At 46.8% G+C, this 19,711-nt stretch overlaps 1 protein-coding gene across 1 annotated transcript in view; it reads right to left on the reverse strand.

The window, feature by feature from the left end:
• The window catches only part of PYGB (glycogen phosphorylase B), a 40,094-nt gene that overhangs the window by 15,204 nt on the left and 5,179 nt on the right, over nucleotides 1–19,711 (reverse strand). The window contains exons 2-5 of the mRNA XM_033145048.1: nucleotides 4,785–4,886; nucleotides 3,344–3,422; nucleotides 2,669–2,772; nucleotides 2,125–2,256 (exon numbers count right to left, since the gene is read on the reverse strand). Of these exons, the coding sequence (XP_033000939.1) occupies nucleotides 2,125–2,256; nucleotides 2,669–2,772; nucleotides 3,344–3,422; nucleotides 4,785–4,886 (417 nt within the window). The remainder of the gene's footprint in view (nucleotides 1–2,124; nucleotides 2,257–2,668; nucleotides 2,773–3,343; nucleotides 3,423–4,784; nucleotides 4,887–19,711) is intronic.

The raw sequence follows: 19,711 nt of genomic DNA on the forward strand, positions 1-19,711 counted from the left end.
GCTGTCTATCTTCAAGCAATTACCAGTTGGCAGAAAGCCCAGATCTGCTCTCTCTCTAGACCCTTAGCAACGACCTGTGATTGGTCAATGAGTTCCTAAAGAGTGAGCTCTGTGTGAGAGCTTGTGTGTTGGTGTTAGATTGGTGTGGAGAAAGTGGTCAGTGTAGAGAGAGACAGAGAGGAAAGATTTTATGTTTTGTTTCTTTTATTTGTAAAGTCTGTACATAGTAACTTATGGATACTAGTTGCTTCAATAAATACTGTATATAGTTATCCAGTGAGTTGCTGAGTTCCTGCGTTGTGCTGTCCAGTTAATTACACAACAGCCAGAAGCTTCCAGAAAAGTCTGCGGTTAACTCTGCGGTGTCCAGGACTACGTTATATCCTGACACTAAATCTTAAGACATCGGTGATTGGCAGGTGGGTCAATCACCTATGTACTACTGCAGGCATAGGCAAACTCGGCCCTCCAGATGTTTTGGGACTACAACCCCCATCATCCCTCACCACTGGTCCTGTTAGCTAGGGTTGATGGGAGTTGTAGTCCCAAAACATCTGGAGGGCCGAATTTGCCTATGCCTGTACTACTGCAATGGCTACAGAAAATTCACAATCCAAGGCTATATATCTTCCAAAACAGCCAGAAGCTGGCATTATTATTGAGCCTCTCTCTAACAAAGAATAATAGCTGGCCTAGCTAACTTGAAAGAGGAATGCCACTGTTTAAACCAATTACATGCTTCCAAGCAACAAATGTGGAACACCAGAGACTCTGTGTATGTGGAAATGATCAAAACGCAGAAAGGGCAAGCTGGCAGGGCAGGCCTACCGGTATATATGGCCTGTAAAGGCAGAAACAGAAATTCATACATCGGATCTAAGCTTTTGAAAGCTCACATCTTTAAGGCCCCACAGGATACCTAGCCTGCAGCTCAGAGTTGGGGGTCAGGACAGGGAGAAGGAGTGGGGCGCTTTCTCTCTTTTTTAATGCATTATAGTTTGGTGTTGTATCATAATTATTTATTTCCATCCCCAAAACTGTCTATATTGCAACTCGCATTTGGTTTCTTAGGTTCAGAACATTACAGATAAATTTAGTTGGCGTGCATTTTTATGACATAGTGATTTTTAAACTGTTATAAAACAACCTTATAAACCAATCTGAGTATGGGCATCAGAAGTGTAGAGGGAAAATACTGAGGGAGGGACAAAGAAAGAAAGCTATCTAAGCCTCTGGGCTTTGAAGGTTCTGCTGTTCTTGAACCAATTCCTGTTTATTGCCAGTGGAGCACCGACAGAAGAAATTCTTGGTGGATCAAGCCCACTGTTTCTTTCTCCCCACACAATGCATTTCTTTTCTCCTCCACCACACGCTGTTGTTCAGTGAGTCAGACACCAGGCCTAATTACGGCTCTTTCAAAACAAAAATGTGAGACAAATGCAAATGTGCTTCAGAAGTCTTGGACTAAAATTCTCATCAGCCCCTGGTTGAGCGAGGCAGGCATGTACTATTTGTGTGTCCTATTCGTTTCCCTGCTTCCTGTAGAAGAGCTCGTCGTACCTGAGAACCTGCAATTTGAACCCTTTTGTTTCTAACCTGCATGACTTTTATTTACGAATCTATTTACTTATTTCATCACCCCATCAAGCTTCCTCTCATAGGGAGGAAAGCCTTATTATTATGCCTGAAACACATTGCAGTGAGGAAAGCTGTATAAATATTTGCTACTACAGACAACGTCTCCAAACCTGACACCTCCACTTCATCACGGATGGACACCCATCTCCCTCCATCTCCCCTATCGTTCAGACACTGAGGGCCACTTCCAAGGGCCTTCTGGCGGTTCCCTCATTGCAAGAAGTGAAGTTACGGGGAAACAGGGCTTTCTCGGTAGTGGCTCCCCCAGGTGGAACACTCTCCCATCAGATGTCAAACAATTATATGACCTTCTGAAGCCCTGTATTGTGACGCTTTTAATATCTGATGTTACACTGTGTCCTGTATTATTCTGTTGCCAGCTGCCTAGAGTGGCTGGGGCAACCCAGTCAGATGGACAGAGCACAAGTAATGAATTATTATAATATTATTCGTGGCATCCCCACAGGTAGGTTTCTACTGCTGTACCTGAGTATCAACCCATTTCACACCATCCGGAGTGTGGTCCACCCGGCCATAGAAGTGTACTGGAAGCATGTACTCTGGGCGGGCTTTTTCCCAAGGGTTGCCATAACGCAGCCAATCGTCGGCTTCTTCCACCTGAAAGAAGGAAAAATGGGATGTGAAACTTGCTTTCATTACAGGTCATTTAACCAGCAATGCACTTTACACCCGGTAGAATCATAGCTCAGTGGTAGAGCACAGGCTTCGCATGCAAAATGTCCCAGGTTCGAGTCCCGGTATCTTCACTGACAAAGAATCTCAGTTAAAAGAACCAAAGGTATAAAGCCACTGTCTATGTTCATCTGTGATCTACCCAGTCGACTGCCTTTGATCTCTGTATGGGTACAGCCTCTTCCACTCCTTCGCGGTTATTGGCTCTCGAAGCGCCTGGGTAGGCCTCACCCAAAGCGATACAGCATCTTCTGCTCTCCCAAGCGTGGTGATCTCTAGGAATGACGGAGAGAAGGGCAGAGGCCCATAAGGAACGAGAATTCTCTCACCAACCCACCTGCCAGCCATTGACGATTTTCTGGTTGAAAATGCCAAATTCGTAGCGGATTCCGTAACCGTAGGCTGCAAGCCCCAGCGTCGCCATAGAGTCCAGAAAGCAAGCTAAAAGAGGAAGGGGCCAAAATATTTCATTAGTAGACTGAAGCAAATGTCCAAGAAAGCCACTCTACCAAAGCCACCCACTGGGACTCATGTTTAAGACATTATTATTATTATTATTATTATTATTATTATTATTATTATTAGTACACTATTATTATTATTATTATTATTATTAGTACACTACCCTATACCCGTAGATCTGAGGGTGGTTTGCAACATAAAAAACACAGAATACGTAGTAAAAACAGAAACAGAAATAAACCAAGACCCAGCACAGTATGAGGCCAAAGAAGGTGGTGGTTGGTGCAGGTATACTTTTCCTTTATTTAAACACATTTATATCTCACCTTTCTTCCAGTGAGCTCAAGGTGGCGGGCTTGGTCCCCTTCCACCCCATTTTATCGCCACAACAACCCTGTGAGGTAGGTTAGGCTGAGAGACTGTGACTGGCCTAAGGCCACCCAGTGAGCTTCATGGCTAAGCGGGGATTTGAACTCAGTCCAACACTCTAACCACTACACCGCACTGTAGGCCAGCGAGGCGTTCCCAGGCCCACCCAGAAAGGGCTCACCTGCCAGACGCCCCAGTCCTCCATTGCCCAGGCCAGCGTCTTCCTCAATCTCCTCCAGTTCTTCCAAGTCCAACCCAAGCTATTGTGAAAAGCAGAAACAGCAATGAAATCACCCCACTGAATTCAATGGGACTTACTTATGAGTAAGGTTGGTGGGAATAAAGCATCCAGCTCAACAGCTGGGGGAGAACTGGGGTCTCCATTCACTTCCATTGTTACCTCTACATCTTTGTCAGTGGTAGCCACCCATGGCAGGAGAATCAATGGTTTATCTCCATCACTCTTGCCAACATGCGTATCTGGACTTGATGCTTATTAATATACGTGCATCTCACCCACCCCATTCCCCAACAAGGAGAACTGTGGCTTCAGGGGCAATTTAGATTTGGGAAATGAATGTGTGTGCATGTGTGTGCGCGTGCACACACACACACACACGCACACACTAACCCAGCTCCCCTAGCTTCTCTGATCAGAATCGGAACCCACTGCCGTTGGTTTTAACTGAAAACAGAAATGTCAGAAGTTCCGATCAAAGATAAATCTGAGCTTCAAAGCCAACTGACTTGGTAACTGTCCAAGCAAAGCAAGTCTCCCTCTCTCTCTCCCGCTCCTCCACACTCCCTCCAAAGCTTTCATCATATTCCAGACTCCGATAATAAGGTAACTGCCCAGGGGACAAAACACACTGGTAGCTCCGCCAAAAGGAATGGAATCCTTGAGTCATGCTCTTTTTAGCAATAAACATTCAGAGCAATGCTATGGGGCTAAAAGCGAAACCTAAGTAGGCCGTAAAAATTAATGGGCTCTCTTATTATTGCAGTTTGGGCCCAGGTGCCAAAAAAGAATAGATTAAGCGTATTTTGGAAGAAAAGACTTATTAAAAACAAAGAGAGAGGGGAGCAGGAGGAGAGAAATGGTAAATCTCCACAGTGAGATGGTTTGGATGTAAAGCCAACCATGGTTCACACAGCAGAACCACGGTTCACTGTGATGTCTGAACCAATACCATCTGGTTTGCAAATGACTATAAAAACAGACTCTGAAACCACAATCTTAGGCTAGTTTACAAGCCAGCTGTTTTTGGTCTACAACTATCATCATCCCTAGCTAGCAAGACTAGTGGTAAAGGATGATAGGAATTGTAGTCCTAAAAAAAAGGATGATGGGAATTGTAGTCCTAAAAAAAAGATGGAGGCCCAAGTTTGGGGAAACACTGATCTAACGGATGTGATTACCAGTGACGATTCCACGGCTCCCATTATCAACTTGTTCCATTGCCTAGCTTTTCTCAGAATCTGAAAGCTTTCAGCCTAATTTTACCCTGCTGCAACGTGAGACTCCCCCGGGCAGAGTGCCACAATGTTTGCATCAGAAAAAAGGACAGGACTGATGATGAATCCACAAAAAGCATCAGCCCCCAAAGGAGGAATGAACATACCTGGTAAATGGCTTCATCGCAGCCATTCTGCAGACCCAAGTTCACCATTGTGTTCTGAAGGGTCCGTCCCATGTAGAATTCCAATGACAGGTAGTAAATGCGCTAGGAAAGGAGTGGGAAAGAAAAGCTGGATTTTATATGCAGCAAAGAGAGTCACCCCCTGATATGTACACTGCCAACGCAGCAAGCTGCAGCAAGTTTACTTTTTTTTTTTATAAGAATTTATTTATTTTTCCATAACAAACAAATAAAACACCAACATTAACCCAATACCTAACTAAAAATAGACAATTACAAATATACCAATACATCTTCTTCTTGTACCATAAAAAAAAAATCTTGTACGAATCTTGGCACAGACTTCCCCTGCCTTTTCACCTTCGGTTTTAATTCCAAATATTACTTTAATAACATCTTATACTGAAAAGAAAAAAAATTAAAAATTTGTTTTAAAAAGTTTCCTTCTAAACTTTCTTCATCAAAGATTCTTATTTTGTAATATACCATATTTTCTTAACTTAACAAAAGTCAAATCATACTCTAGCTTCATATTAGTTCCACACAAAATTCTGGTTCTTAGTACATTATTCTCAAAATACATCATAACAAATATCCTCTTTCTCTAAAACTGCTGTTAATATCCAAGATTTAAATATCCCTTTTCTTGTTCAAAAACTTAAAGTCTTGACACACCGATTTCAGGGTACCATAGTATATCATTTTTTCTTTAACCTTAATACAGTTCACCCTATCCCCCTTCTGTCCATTTTCTTTGCTCGTCTTACTCCGGAGCCACTCCTCGAGATATCTTTTTTCTTTGTAAATCCACAGGTCCAGACAAAGTTCGAAACAGTCCTTGCATAGAGCATCAGGGTACACGCATCCTCTTCTTCCAGCTTCTCCGATTCACAATACCATTCTTCTTTTATTCGTAAACATAATAAGTTTTTCACCAACGCTCCCGAGCTCTCACCTCGAGAGTTAGATATAACAATTCTCCCCGTCCTGGGTCTGCCACCCCCGAAGGACGTTTCGTTTTCCCAGAGTCGCCAGACCATTTTGCCCTGTTCTTCAATCATCCCCTTCAGCTCTCTGCCAAGGCTCTCCTCCAATGCAGCCATTTCTTGAAAAGTCTCCTCTGTGGGATATATCTTTTCTGACATGTCCCGATTCAAAATCACCAATTTTTGATTGAGCAGTTCCAGTCTCAATAAAATAATCCTTTGATCGTCGCTTAGCTCATAGTTCGTCACTAACTCAAAAACAGAACCCAGCATGGCAGAAGCGGGCATAGGTGTCAAATTACAGCTTCGACTTCCAAACTTCTCCATCTTAGTGCCAGTAACTTTCCACTCAATCACAATCTTTCGCAGCCATTTTCCCTGTAACCAGGGCGCAAGAACCACAGATTTTAAAAAGGGATATTTTCCACGAACTTACTCCCCAAAGGGAAATAAAAAAAAGTCTCACTTGTCAAAATTCAAGTACTTTGTAGCCATCACTGTAACAGCAGTCTCCGAGGGGAGGGAGGCAGGCTTCCTTTCCAAATACCTCCCGGATCGTTAGAAAAATACAAAAACAAGTCCAATCCGATACTCACAACCACCGGGTTTTCTTTAAGTCCAATCTTGACAGGTAGAACATTGACGCTCGTCGCGGGCAGCGACCGCCGCTTCGCGTCCCGGTTGGGGCATGCCCCCTATAGCCCGGCTCCGTTGTCCCTTCACCCCCACTCCCCCTTTACAGGGGGAGCGAGGGAAGGGGTTCAGAGCCATAGTGGGCCCGCCGGGGAGCCCGGGGTGCGGGACGCTCTTCCCGCACCCCACCGGAGCCCCGCTTTGCGGTAGCGGGGCTCCAACCCCCGGGACGGACTGGGTCGCCTCGCAGCCGAGGCAACCCACGACCGCCCGCGATGGCGTCGCCGCCGGAAGTCGCTGCAGCAAGTTTACATCCCACTTTTACCAAGCTCACACCAGCAAACATAGTTCTCCTCCTCGATTTGTCATCTCAACAATCCTGTGAGGTTGGTTAGGTGAGGTAGCTTAGAGTGAACAGCCTAAGGTCACCCAGGGAGCTTCATCGCTCTTAAAATGGGTCTTCACAATCCTAGGTCCAACACTTTAACCACACCTCACCTGCTTCTAAACTAGAGTAATGGTGAAAGTGACCGCTGTGTCTGCACATTTCCACAAAAGCACCAAAAACACATGGAATTGGGTCCGCAGATTTCAGCATCCTGGGCCATCTTATATTTCCTTTTTTTAAAAGCAAGTTTCTAGGCCTTACAAATGCAACGTTAGGCTCGAAAACAGGGAGAATGTAAAGCAAAAGTCGAGAGGATAAAATAACGTTTCCAGTTGTCAGGAGACAGAGCTCTCCGGGGGAAAGGCCAGAGCTCACTTGCAGAGGACCTGATTTGCATGCAGAAGGTTCCCAGGTAGGGCCGGGAATGTCCCCTGCCTGAAATCTAGGAGACGTCCTGTCATCAGGATGTCAACACTCCTCAGCTAGATGGACCAAGAGTGTGACTTGGTATAAAACATCTTCCTATCCTCCTAGCTTTGAATGCCCAGCACGGCTGCCTTGATCAGCACTCCCTGTGTTTAGAAGGAACAGAACAAATGACAAAACACAAAGGGAACTCTGCAGGGTGGCTTAGTAGTCGAAGAGTGTTGGACTAGGAATGACGAGAGACAAGTTTATATCCATACAACGGCCTTGAGACTCTGTGGGTGACCTTGAGCCCGTCACTCTCTTTGCACAATCTACTTCAAAAAATTGTTGTGTGAAATCAAATGGTGTGTGCGTTAGTGTGAATTATGCACACTGCCCTAACCTTATTTGAGAAAAGACAGGCTAAAAATGTAGTAACAAAACCTGCACAACTTAATTTTTTTGTAAACACACTGCCCTGGATCAGGGCTGGGTGGTTGTTTTTTCCACACTGACTGGCAATGTGCCCCTGATGGCAAAGTATAACTGACAGGGTAATCCAGAGGTCAGTATATAGGAGGTGAGTTAGCAGCTCTAACATGGATCTTTCCAGGTGGGAATCGTTGGCAAAGAAGTTGCCTGAACTCCAGGTTTTCACCTGTCAGGCTCATCTTAACACCAAAGTCTGAGTACACAATTTTAACACACACACACACTCTTTGACTCATGGGGGGGACGACGACAAGAGCAGGATAACATGAGAACAGTACCTATCACGCTGCAACCTGCAACAATTCTCTTTCCCTTGGCAATATTTTCGGCAGCCTCCTCTTTACAAAGGGAAAGGGGGTTATAGCTCAGTGGTAGAACATCTGCTTTGCCTGCATCTGCTTTGACCCCCAGCACTTCCAGGTATGGCTGGGAGAGAACCCTGCCTGAAATCCTGGAGAGACCCTGCCAGTCAGTGTGGACAGCACTGAGCTAGACGGACCAATGGGGCTGATTCAGTAAAAGGCAGCTATTCTTATGTTGCTACCACCAGAAGGTGCCGTTTCACGGGAGGGAGATTTGGCTCTAAGGATCAGAATATTCACTTGTGGGGGAAAAACTTCCGAGAAGTGGTGTTTCTAGTACTTAAGAATTCTGACAGCCTTGTCAACTCATTTTAATGGATCTTATTTTAGGAGAGTCCTTGGATGATGAGGATATAAGTGACTAAGCACAAATCCCTCTTTGGGGGAGGGAAATCAATGGAAGTAGAACAACACTTAAGCAAATTCTGAAATATTTATTACCTCTCCGTCTTGCTTTCAACCAAGACGAATGGGGGAGGATGGGGGAGACACACACAGAAGGAACTAGGAAGGAGCCTGAGTGTGAAAATCCCTTTCTGTTGCTCGCTCACTGCCACTCTTTTTGATTACCTTCTATGGCATGTCAGCGTTTGGTGCAAGTTACACTAGCAATTACCTCGCACCGAAAGCAACGGCAGTGTTGGCTCACACTGTTTATCCTGCACTTGGGTCTGGTCTCTTGCTCCATGCATGCTCCCATTTCCAAGAGCGAAGGCTGCAATCCTATACACACACTTCCCCGTAAATAAGATTCACCGAACACAGCCGGACCTCTGAGTAAACATGCACAGAATTCCGGTTCAGGGTCCCTACTGTTAGGCAATAATTTTACCATGCCATGAAGAACGAAGGCCTATCAGCAGCTATTAGTCATGACCACTAAATGGGAGCATCATACCCTGCTTGTGAGCGTCACATAGGCATCATTGGATCAAGTACAGCTAGAAATAAGATGCTGGGCAGAATCTTGGTTTGATCCACAGGGCCTGTCTTAGTTCTTAAGTGTTTATTTTACATGCCCAGCTTGCAAGACTGATGTTTGCACACGTCTTTGCTGTGAGGCATGCTGATCACCCTTGTAATTTGTACAAAGTAAGTAACAACCGCCCCAGCTGATGGGAGCTGTAGTTCAAAGCAACTGGAGGGCACCACATTGAAGGGCTGTCTGTCTCCATATAAGGCGGCTTGTTCACGGAGGAAACAGTGGGCAAATCACACAGACATACTCTGCAGAAAATCCTATAATAATAATAATAAATTTTTATTTATACCCCGCCCTTCCCAGCCAAAAACCGGTCTCAGGGCGGCTAACACTAATTAAAATCACAGCAAAAACATAAAAACAATCAATTTAAAATACAGATTAAAATACAAATTTAAAAATTCAAAATTAAAACTGCAGTCTCATTTTCAAATAGCCCACCAATAAAAGAATGAAGCATAACTATCAAACAGAAACCCAAAGGCCAGGTGGAACAGCTCCGTCTTGCAGGCCCTGCGGAAAGATGCCAAATCCCCCAGGGCCCTGGTCTCTTGTGATAGACTGTTCCACCAAGTCGGTGCCAATACTGAGAAAACCCTGGCCCTAGTTGAGGCCAACCTAGCATCTTTGTTGCTTGGGACCTCCAAAAGATTATTATTTGAGGACCTTAAGGGACATAACTCTGATGAAAATCCTACTGTAAGGCTTATTTGGATACCGTTGCTGAGAAACTACTGGGCAGCAGAGATAGTAGCAAATGGCACATTTCTCCCTTGCAGCCTAGGCACCGCCATCGTAAAATCAATCAGCCAATCGTGATGTTGGTAGAGCCCCGAGACTCTTAATCTCAGGGTCATGGGTTCAATCCCCACACTGGGCAAAAAGATTCCTTGCATTGCAGGGAGAGTTGGGACTAGATGATCCTCTGCAATTTTATTGTGATGGCCATGTTTGTTGGCCCCTATGTACACTGAGCAGCAGCAGACCAAGTCTGAAGTAATGGGAGACTCCAGACCCAAAAGAAGATTTAGGACTATTACCGAGAGGTCTGGTTTGTCTCAGGTCAGGAAGTGAAGTACGCTGCCAAGCGCCAAAGCGGATGCATTAAAGTTTTGCACCACGTAGGTCTATTTAAGAAACTGCAGCATAAGTTGCTTTAAAAAAAAATGACCACAGAACCCACGCTCTACTAGTTTTGCAGCAATGCTTATGATTTTAATAGGACTGTTCCGAAGGAAATGGATTGTGGGTTCTGCCCTATCAGAACGTAAGAGAAGCCCTGTTTAGCTCAGTCCAAAGCATCAGCTAGTAGGAACATCCTGTTCCCCTGCAGAGGACCATCAGGTGCCTTCAGAAAGCCCCCAAGTAGGGCCATCTTAAGCCTATCTGGCGCCGTGGTGCAAGGATCCCTCTGGCGCCCCCCACACCCACCTTTCCCTCCGGGGGGACAGCAGCTGGAGGGCAGCTCCTCCATGGTTCCCTGCGCCACTAGCCTCTATGGCTAAGGTGCCCCTGCCAGTTTGGCGCCAAGGTAGGGCAAGTGGAAGAAAAGCCCCAGGGTGCACACATGATTTACGCATAAGTTAAACAAGCTATAGCTTAGGGCCCCACTCTCTTGGGGGCCCCAAAAAATTTAAAGGGAAAAAAACCCCTAGGTGTACATTTCCAAAATATAAGATAAAAAACAAATAAAATAAAACCTACACACAGCAACAGTGTTTTGTGTTGTGTAGGCTCCTATTTGTTATGTGCAAATGGCTTTAGATACCTATGAGGTCCATAAATTAACATGTAGCATATATTCAACACAAAAAACAGCGACAATTTCTTGTTGACAAAGGACAGCTGGACATATAAAGGGCCCCATGACCCTAGCTTAGGGCCTCATCAAACCTAAATCCAGCCCTGCACGCACCCCAGCCCCCTATGCCCCGCTGCAAATGGGTTGCCAGCCGGCGGGAGCGCCTCTGAGCATGTGCAGAGTGCTTTTCTAGGCCAGTGCCGGGGTCTGCATTCCGGACCAGCTGGGTAAGTCCTAGTATACCTCACTGGATTCAAGGGTTAGGAGCTGCCAGCCCCATTGCTCTGAGGGGGTTGCTTCCAAATAATGAGGGAGAAGATCGGGGGGTGGGGGCTCGTGAGCCCTCCGACTCACAAGTAGGCCCCATTTAAGTCAGTCAGGGAAAGCAGGATCAGGCAAACCCCTCCATCATCTCCCAAACATGACACCCTCAAAACCACCATGACCCACTTTCCAGAAAAACCAAAATTTTGGATTGATTCAGCTTCTTTCTGGGTGGGAAGACAAGAGAAGGCAGGCGCAGCGCCTCTTCCTCAGCATCTTCCTGAGTCCCAGCCACAGGCGTGCTCCGGCTTCCGGCGGGGGCGAGGCGAGAGCAGCAGCAGCGCACTGGAGTGGCAGGGCCCTGCGCCAATCCGGACGAGCACAGCACACTTCAAGGTGCTTGGAGGCAGAGCTGCCGCTGGCAGGGAGGAGCAGGGAGCCAAGCCCACACGAGCCAAGGACGGCGTAGGAGGAGGCTCCAGGCACAGCACGGCATGGCGGAGGCGGACGAGGGTGGCGAGCTGATGCCGGGAGGCGCCGCGTCCAGCCTCCTCCTCTTCCCTGGCGCCCTCCAGAACGTGGCGCCGTGGTTCACCACGCCACTAGCCTCTATGGCTAAGATGCCTCTGCCCCCAAGTGGAGTGTAGGGTCCAGAGAGAACATCTGAACACTGCAAGGGGGCAACTCACCCTCTTGCTCCAAGGTTGGAATATGGCCCCATGTTCCACAAAATCTTCACTGTTGCTGAAGCATAGACAGAGGAATGTGGATCTGGCAGGGTGGCCAAAAACCTCTTGAATTCCTAATGCACAACACAGTAGTGTGGGTTTTTCCACGTCCCAACTCTACAATTCTACAGGTATGAACTAACCCAACAAGCTTGTTGCAGCAGAACAAGCCTTTGCTCACACTAACGTGTGCGTTTACTTTTTCCCAAAGCATTTTTGTGATTTTTGAGAAAGGCCTGGCATTGCAACAACAGTGATGCCACCTTGTACTTAAATAAAGGTCTGGGGAGCTGGAAGAGTGTTTGATTGCAAAGCTGATGGAAGCCAAGAAAGGCAAAGCTCATTGTCCAAGGTGAAAGAGCTGAGTGAAAGAATAGAAGAGCGAAGATGAGTCATCATTCACTTGAACAGACAGGTTTGGGGGAACAGCAGGAACAAAAGGCTTGTTCTTCCTTCAGTGATCTTGAATCCATCCAGCTTTGTAGTTGATCTAAGTGGCAGTCAGTTCCATTTAAAAACAAAACAAAACAGCCAGAATATTGTTAGCCCACTTTATTCTGTTAACCATCTCAAGGCCACTAAACACCAGCAGATTTATTACACTCAGCTACAGGACCTGTATCTTTGAGCCATCAAATGCCTGGGTGAACAGGTATGCTTTTAAATTCCTCGTGGATGTTAGCAACAGGGGAGACAGGTGCACCTCACCAAGGAGGGCATTCCACAAATAGGCAACCACCACCAAGAAGGCCCCGTCATGCGTCATGTATTCAGAGGGCCTCTCCTGCTGACTGTAGTGTCTGAGATGGCTGATCCTGAGGAAGGCCCTCTTTTAAGAGATCAAGACATAGGCCCTGTTGTTGCTAGGCAGCAAACAAAGAATTTCCAGCAGACTGTGTGACTTATGAAACCATGGGTTCCTCATCCAGTCTCAAGCCTGATAGGGCTCTCCCTGCCCTTTCATTTCTCCCAAAAATAATCTCCTTAGACTGTTCCCCTCCCCCCTCCCATCCTTTCCCAACCACCTTCCCTCTCCCCTAGCGACTGTTTCCTAGCACTGGTTGCCACGAGTCTCCTTCTTTCCAACATGCCTTTTTCATGTTGTTCCATCTTGCAACATACAGACCAGGAACGTTGGTGGGTTGGCGACTGGACCAAAAAATGGTGGGGAAAGAATCCTCTGCTGATATATACAGGCTGCTGTGCCCTAGTTTGGCTCAAGGGCCCCAGGGAAGGCTGGGCGACGCAGTGAATCATTCTAAGGACAGGGTAACAGCTGGAAGAGCAGAGTCACATCCAAGAGATCAAAGCCGAGACCTATAGAGAAGAGTGAAGGGAGGTTCTGCCCGATCACAACAGACAAGGTAGAGCACAATCCGTCAGGACCCTGGACAGCTCTCAGTGGCAGGTACTAGTTGGAGCTCACCTAAGGAGAGCTGTTGTCTTAGCGGGATGTTGAGGGCTTCTGAAGGTTGTTGGCTGATCCGGATCTACTGTTAATTCCATTCCCTCTGAGGAACTCTCTGTTAAAGGGACACTTGCCTGGTTGTGCAGCATCTGGTTCCTATAGCATGGATGCAGTGAGGGCTGCATTGGGGCATGCCCTCTGGGTCTGAGAAGTTGGGCAAAGCCACACCCTCTGGCCTTGAAAATCCTGGAGCGCGGGACAACCACTCTCCAAGACAATGTATCCTCCCTTTCTGAGGCTAGCTCTGAGCCAGGAGAAGATTCAGGCCAGTAAACGTGACACAGACTAAGCATAATTGAATCCTCACAGTAGTAACACTCCAACTGATCCTGCTCCCCCTTTAGGTTTCTACTGGCTGGGGGAGGCACCCAGGTCCTTCAGAGGTCCTAGCACAGGGGTCAGCAACCTTTTTCAGCCGTGGGCCAGTCCACCGTCCCTCAGACCTTGTGGGAGGCCAGATTATATTTTGGGGGGGGGGGGAAATGAACGAATTCCTATGCCCCACAAATAACCCAGAGATGCATTTTAAATAAAAGGACACATTCTACTCATGTAAAAACACGCTAGTTCCTGGACCATCTGCAGGCCGGATTGAGAAGGCGATTGGGCCGCATCCGGCCCCCAGGCCTTAGGTTGCCTACCCATCCTAGCACATCTTACAGCTTTCGACCCTTCTATTAGGCTGTCTCCTAAAACTAAACTTGCTTCCTCATAAAAGGAAGCTCATGGCATCATCACCCACAGGGAGGAAGAGAGCCAAGTTCCCAAATGGCTCTTTCCTTCCAGAAAAGTCCAGCTGCAGGAGATTTAACAAAAAGAAGGGTATTTGGTTGCTACTTTATCTAACAAAGCCAGACTGGCTTGGCAGGATAGACCACTTAAGCCAAGGGTGGAGAAACTGTGGCCTGCCAGAGGTTGTTGTTGCTGGACTACAGCTCCCATGATCCCTGACCACGCTTTCTGGAGCTCATGGGAACTGGAGTCCAACAACATATGGAGGCCCACAGGTGGCCCATCCCTAATTTTAAGTAGTCCTTCCATGGTCCAGACCCTGCCCCTACCACAGAGAGCTAGACAGGATCTCTCTTGGAAACTTTCCAGATCATTTTTCTTTTAATGGATTGGTTTATATTAATCTGAAAACTATGGGGCTTTCTTCTTCACACATTTGCTGTATATTTCCTTGCACTCTGACACTTCTACAGAACTTTTTGGAAAAAAGAATGCGGTTGGACACCCTTTCTTAACTTCTTTTCCTGGCAATACTCCCGTGAGAGGAATGGTGAAGCATATTTGTTCCCTTGAGATAAACCAGTTGCCAGCTCCAAAAATATTAATAGCAATGTTCTGCTGAATCCATGCAGATAATGTTAAGTGCCTCTCTAACATTTGCATAAAGGAGAGAAAGGGGTTTACTTTTAGCAGACTCTCATCTACTTGGAAAATTGCAGGAGGAATTGCTCCTGAAAATAGGCATCACAGCCTTCCACATTTCTTGACACACACACCCCGGCAACATAACTCTTTTCCATTTGATAGTTAAATGAACAACTTGAGTCAGGAATGAGTAATCTGTGGCCCTCCAGAGATTATTGCGCTACAGCACCCATCATCCCCAAACAATGATTCTGCTATCTATGGCTGATGGAATAGTGTCCAACAGCACCTGGAGGGGCACAGGTTCTAGATTCATAGAATCATAGAATTGTAGAGTTGGAAGGGACCCTAGGGTCATCTAGTCCAACCCCCTGTAATGCAGGAATCTCAACTAAATCATCCATGATGGATGGCTTCCCCAAAGAATGGACTACCAATGACACATAAGTATACACATTTTAAAACTATGTGTTCCTTGTTAAAGGGGAGGTTGAGCATGCATGGTTTCATCACTTTATTATTAAAATAAATTCAAATTATTCAGCCCCAAGATGATTATAATGTCAAGTGGTGACTTGCGTATAGTGGTGTGAGTATCGGACCAGGGCCGCAGAGACCTTGGTTCAAATCTCCACTCAGCCATGAAGCTCATTAGGTGACCTTGGGCTAGTCTTGCAATCTTCCGCATTAGCAAAGTCATTTACATGACACAGACGGACTCCAGAAGGCAAAAAGATCTTGACAACACTTCACTGAGCAAAACTGAACAAACACAATGTGTAATCTGAGAAGTAAACAAAGAGGTTTTTGTCTTTCTTCAGACCTTGTACAGAGCAAGGAAATATTCAACCAACCACACAGAGGAAAATCTTCCTCAAAACTGCAGTGGCTCTCTGCCTCACAACAACCTTATAGAGCCAATTAGCCTGAGAGTGGCCCGTTGATACCAAGTGATATTAAGCCTCAGTATAATACTTTCAAAAAGTACCAGGCAATTGTAAACACCATCTATATTAGCAATCTAAAAACAACTGCAGAACACAAGGATTTTTTAACTTTTTAAACAAGTGTGTTTCCTGCTACAAGAAATGCATCTGTTTGGTCATGGTGAAGAGGAGGATGCAGGATTAGACAGAATTTGTACCTGTTTCAGCAGAGCTCGCCGTATGTTTTTATAAAAAGACAGCTGCATAATGGGACCTATACTGAAGTAAATTTTATTGGCTGTGTGTGTGTGTGTAAGTAAAGAGGGAACAATGGTACAGGATTTGAAGGTGCATTCTAAGGTAAAGAAGAAGAAGAAGAAGAGTTTGGATTTGATATCCCGCTTTTCACTACCCGAAGGAGTCTCAAAGCGGCTAACATTCTCCTTTCCCTTCCTCCCCCACAACAAACACTCTGTGAGGTGAGTGGGGCTGAGAGACTTCAGAGAAGTGTGACTAGCCCAAGGTCACCCAGCAGCTGCATGTGGAGGAGTGCAGACACGAACCCGGTTCCCCAGATTACGAGTCTGCCGCTCTTAACCACTACACCAAACTGGCTCTCCTACACCAAACTGGCTCTCAAGTAAACTGGCTGAGTAAACACTCAGTTAACACAGGAAACCTAGGCCCCAGAGAACTACAATTCCCAGAGTAGTTTGACAGTCAATCTCTCTTCCCAATGAACTCTGGGAACTGTAGTTCCTAGCAACTCTCAGCACCCTTAACAAACCACCTTCCCAGGATTCTTTGGAGGAAGCCACGACTCTTTCAAGTGGCATGATGCTGCTTTAAATGTATAATGTGGATGGGCCCTAATTTGTCCTGCTGGGCATTATCACGGCCAGGGCTGGTGCACATTCTCCAATGGGCGCCTCAGCACAAGGTCCGCTAGTGGGGATTCCCTCATGAGGGCAGGCAACCCCTCTCCTCCTCCTATTTATTTTTCTGGGTGCATGGGACAGTTGGGGCCTACCTGACAAAAAGTTTGGCAGTATGGTATGGTATTACAGCAGGGCATTGTGGGTAACTACAATGGTAGCTGCCAGGCAGTCATCAAAGGAGCACCAGAAAAGGGGCTGCATGGCAGCGGCAGGTTCCTCAGGAGTTGCCCAAGAACGCTGTCTGCTGACTGACACTGTCTCTGGCCACGGTGTTATATAGAAACAGGGGCGGCCCTACTGTTAGGGAGGCAAGGTACCACCCAGGGTTGTCTTACCCATAGGCGCTAGGGGTGAGGGGCACCCGGGCGCTGGGCTCTCAGAGGCGCCAGGCCAAGAGTTGAAGTCTGGGGATTGGGAAGAGCCGACAGCCGCTGCCGAGTGGAGCAAGGCCCACTGGAGCACCGGAGCTCTTCTGCTGCAGGCGAGCGAGAGGCCCGCCCAGCGGACGCTGCTCACACGAGGCGCCTAGCTTTGCCCAGCCACCACCTGGGGTTCAACTGTTGTTGCACTGGGCTCTGCTTGCCCACCCCACCCCCAAGGCACCTGGCCCCGGCCTTGCTCTACTGCCGTCACCGCCTTGGGCTCCTCTGTTGTTGCTATGCATGCCTCGCTGGCCCGCCTTATAAAAAGGTCAACAACTTTGGGCAACTGGGGGGGGGCACCAGGCAGATCTGCCCTGCTGCCCTAGATAAGGTGCTGCAAGCTATCCAACCCCCCCATGTTATTATTATTATTATATTTATATTCCACATTTCCCCTACGGAGCTCATGCATGGTTCTACCGCTCTCCATTTTATCCTCACAACAAACCTGAGAGGTAGGGCTAGGCTCAGAAACAGTGACTGACTCAAGGACACTCAGCGAGCTTCATGACTGAGTGGGGACTCGAACCTTGATCTTCCAGGTCCCAGTCATTCAGCTACCAGTCCTGTCCAGGTTTGGTATGTGGAATGGAGAGGAGTCGTCGTCTTGTCCTTTGCCTCAGACAGCAAAACATTTTGTGTATGAACCAAGTGTGCACTTTGGAGTACAGCAAGACATTCACTCCTGGGTGCACATCGTAGACGAAGATGTAACAGGCAGCGAGTGCGAAACTCATTTGTCATTCCTGATCAGCTCAACAAGGAACCCCTGAAAAGCTAGGAACATAGGAAGCTGCCTTACACTGAACCAGAGCTTGGGTCAGTCAAGCTCAGTATCATTTACACCGACTGGCACCAGCAATGCCAGGATTTTAGGCAGGAATTTAATCCCTAATCCCTACTTGGGGATTGAATGTGGGAATTTCTGCATGCAAATGTAAATGCTCTACCGTTGAAATCCAGTGGTTTTCCAGAACGCGGTTCAAAAACCTCCCAGCCATGAATTCCAGATTATTTCAACTGACAAATCTGGCCTCTTTCTGCAAGGGTAGAGCTACCATGACGACTTCAGTTTTTGCCGTCTGCCAGATGGTATCCAATGGCACAAACAGGAAATTGATCCAGGACGCCCAGGGACCAGCCTGTCATAGATCGTTTGTATACCTCAGACGAAAGGATTCATCCATCCGTTTGTTGTTTTATTCTCTGTTGTGTGAAAAAAACACAACGATGGCCTGAATTGCTCTAGTGACAGGTCATCTCAAAAGAACTCTCTGCAGGGTAGCAGATCTAAGACAATTTTTTTCACTGTAGACTTTGTGATCCATATATGTCAGGCAGATTTCAAGCACAGCACAGAAAGCTCCCTTATACGGAGTCCATCTAACTCAGTTTTGTCTATGCTGAGTGGCAGGGACTCTCTCCCAGCCCTTCCTGGAGATGGAGGCAAATGAGACCTTCTGCATGCAAAGAGATGCACTGCCACTGAGCCACGGAGACCAATAATGGTACCAAATTATGTTTCTAAAGCTGCAACCCTAGCCTAAGGTTACCAGACGTCGCCGTTTCCTGGGGACAGTCCATGGATTTACAAATCAGTCCCCTGACAAAATCCTATCATTCCTACTGAAGTTGAAAAGTGTCCCCGGATTCATGGGGGGGGGGAAATCTGGTAACCTTACCCTAGCCCCACTTACCTGGGGGCAAGTCCCATTGAATTCTCTAGGGTTAGGATTGCACTGTTACTCAGGAGTTTTGTCAACCTTTGAACCAGCCTGTGGAAAGCAGTTTGGTCTGCACCCATTTTCAGATGATCAAATACAGCAGTTGGGGAACCTTTTTTCACCCAGAGGGCCAGATTCCCTTCTGGGCAACCTCCCAGGGGCCACATTTCAGTGGTAGGCAGAGCCAGAGGGGGGGGGGGAATGGGCAGGGCAACAAATATTTTTTTCCTCTTTGTACAGCCGGTTGTTTTCTACATAAAGAGTTACCAACCTATCTTTTTGGACCAGTGGGCATATTTTGAGAGAATGCTGTGGGTAGCTCCCACAAAATGGCTGCCATAGGGGTATGGCATAATGCAAAATGGTTGCCATGTCCTGCTAGTCCCATTTGTGGAAATCTCTCTTTCACACACAGATGCTGGTGCTATCTAACAACAGAGAGCATTCCTGAGGACTAGGAAAAATATACAAGATGATACACCCCACCCCAACCCCTTTCCCTCTCCCTCAGATTTCTCTCTCTGTCTCTCTCATGCACACACATACTCAAGGATGCCAACAGGGTTTTCTGGGCACAGCACACTCTGCATGTGGATTGAGCTCTCTGCCCCACTTACCAAATCTGCATATGCTTCCTAACAATATAAAGTTGTATCCTCTTTCACAAGTGGAGGGTGCAAAAATAAATCAGTGTCCACGCATGTAAAACGCCTGCAAAGAATGTGAACAGGTGCAGCTTTTCCCACCATGGCATTTCCGTACTAGAAAAGGCCTAGCCTGTTGAATTTCTGCCTGCCACACAGCCGTTAAAGGCACAAGAACTCTGTTTTACCCCTAAAGCAAAGCCTACCCAGCGGATGCAATCCTATACCCACTTTCCTGGGGTCATTTCATAGAAATCACTTAGAAGGGTACCTGCACCTTTTGCTTCATAACTTTTTTTCTCCTAGGGGCACTAGACACTTACTTTAAAAAGAGAGAGAGAAAGAAAGCATTTAGCCTGGGGACCC

The sequence above is a fragment of the Lacerta agilis genome, chromosome 3 (genome assembly GCF_009819535.1).
Source record: "Lacerta agilis isolate rLacAgi1 chromosome 3, rLacAgi1.pri, whole genome shotgun sequence".
Lineage (NCBI taxonomy): Eukaryota > Metazoa > Chordata > Lepidosauria > Squamata > Lacertidae > Lacerta > Lacerta agilis.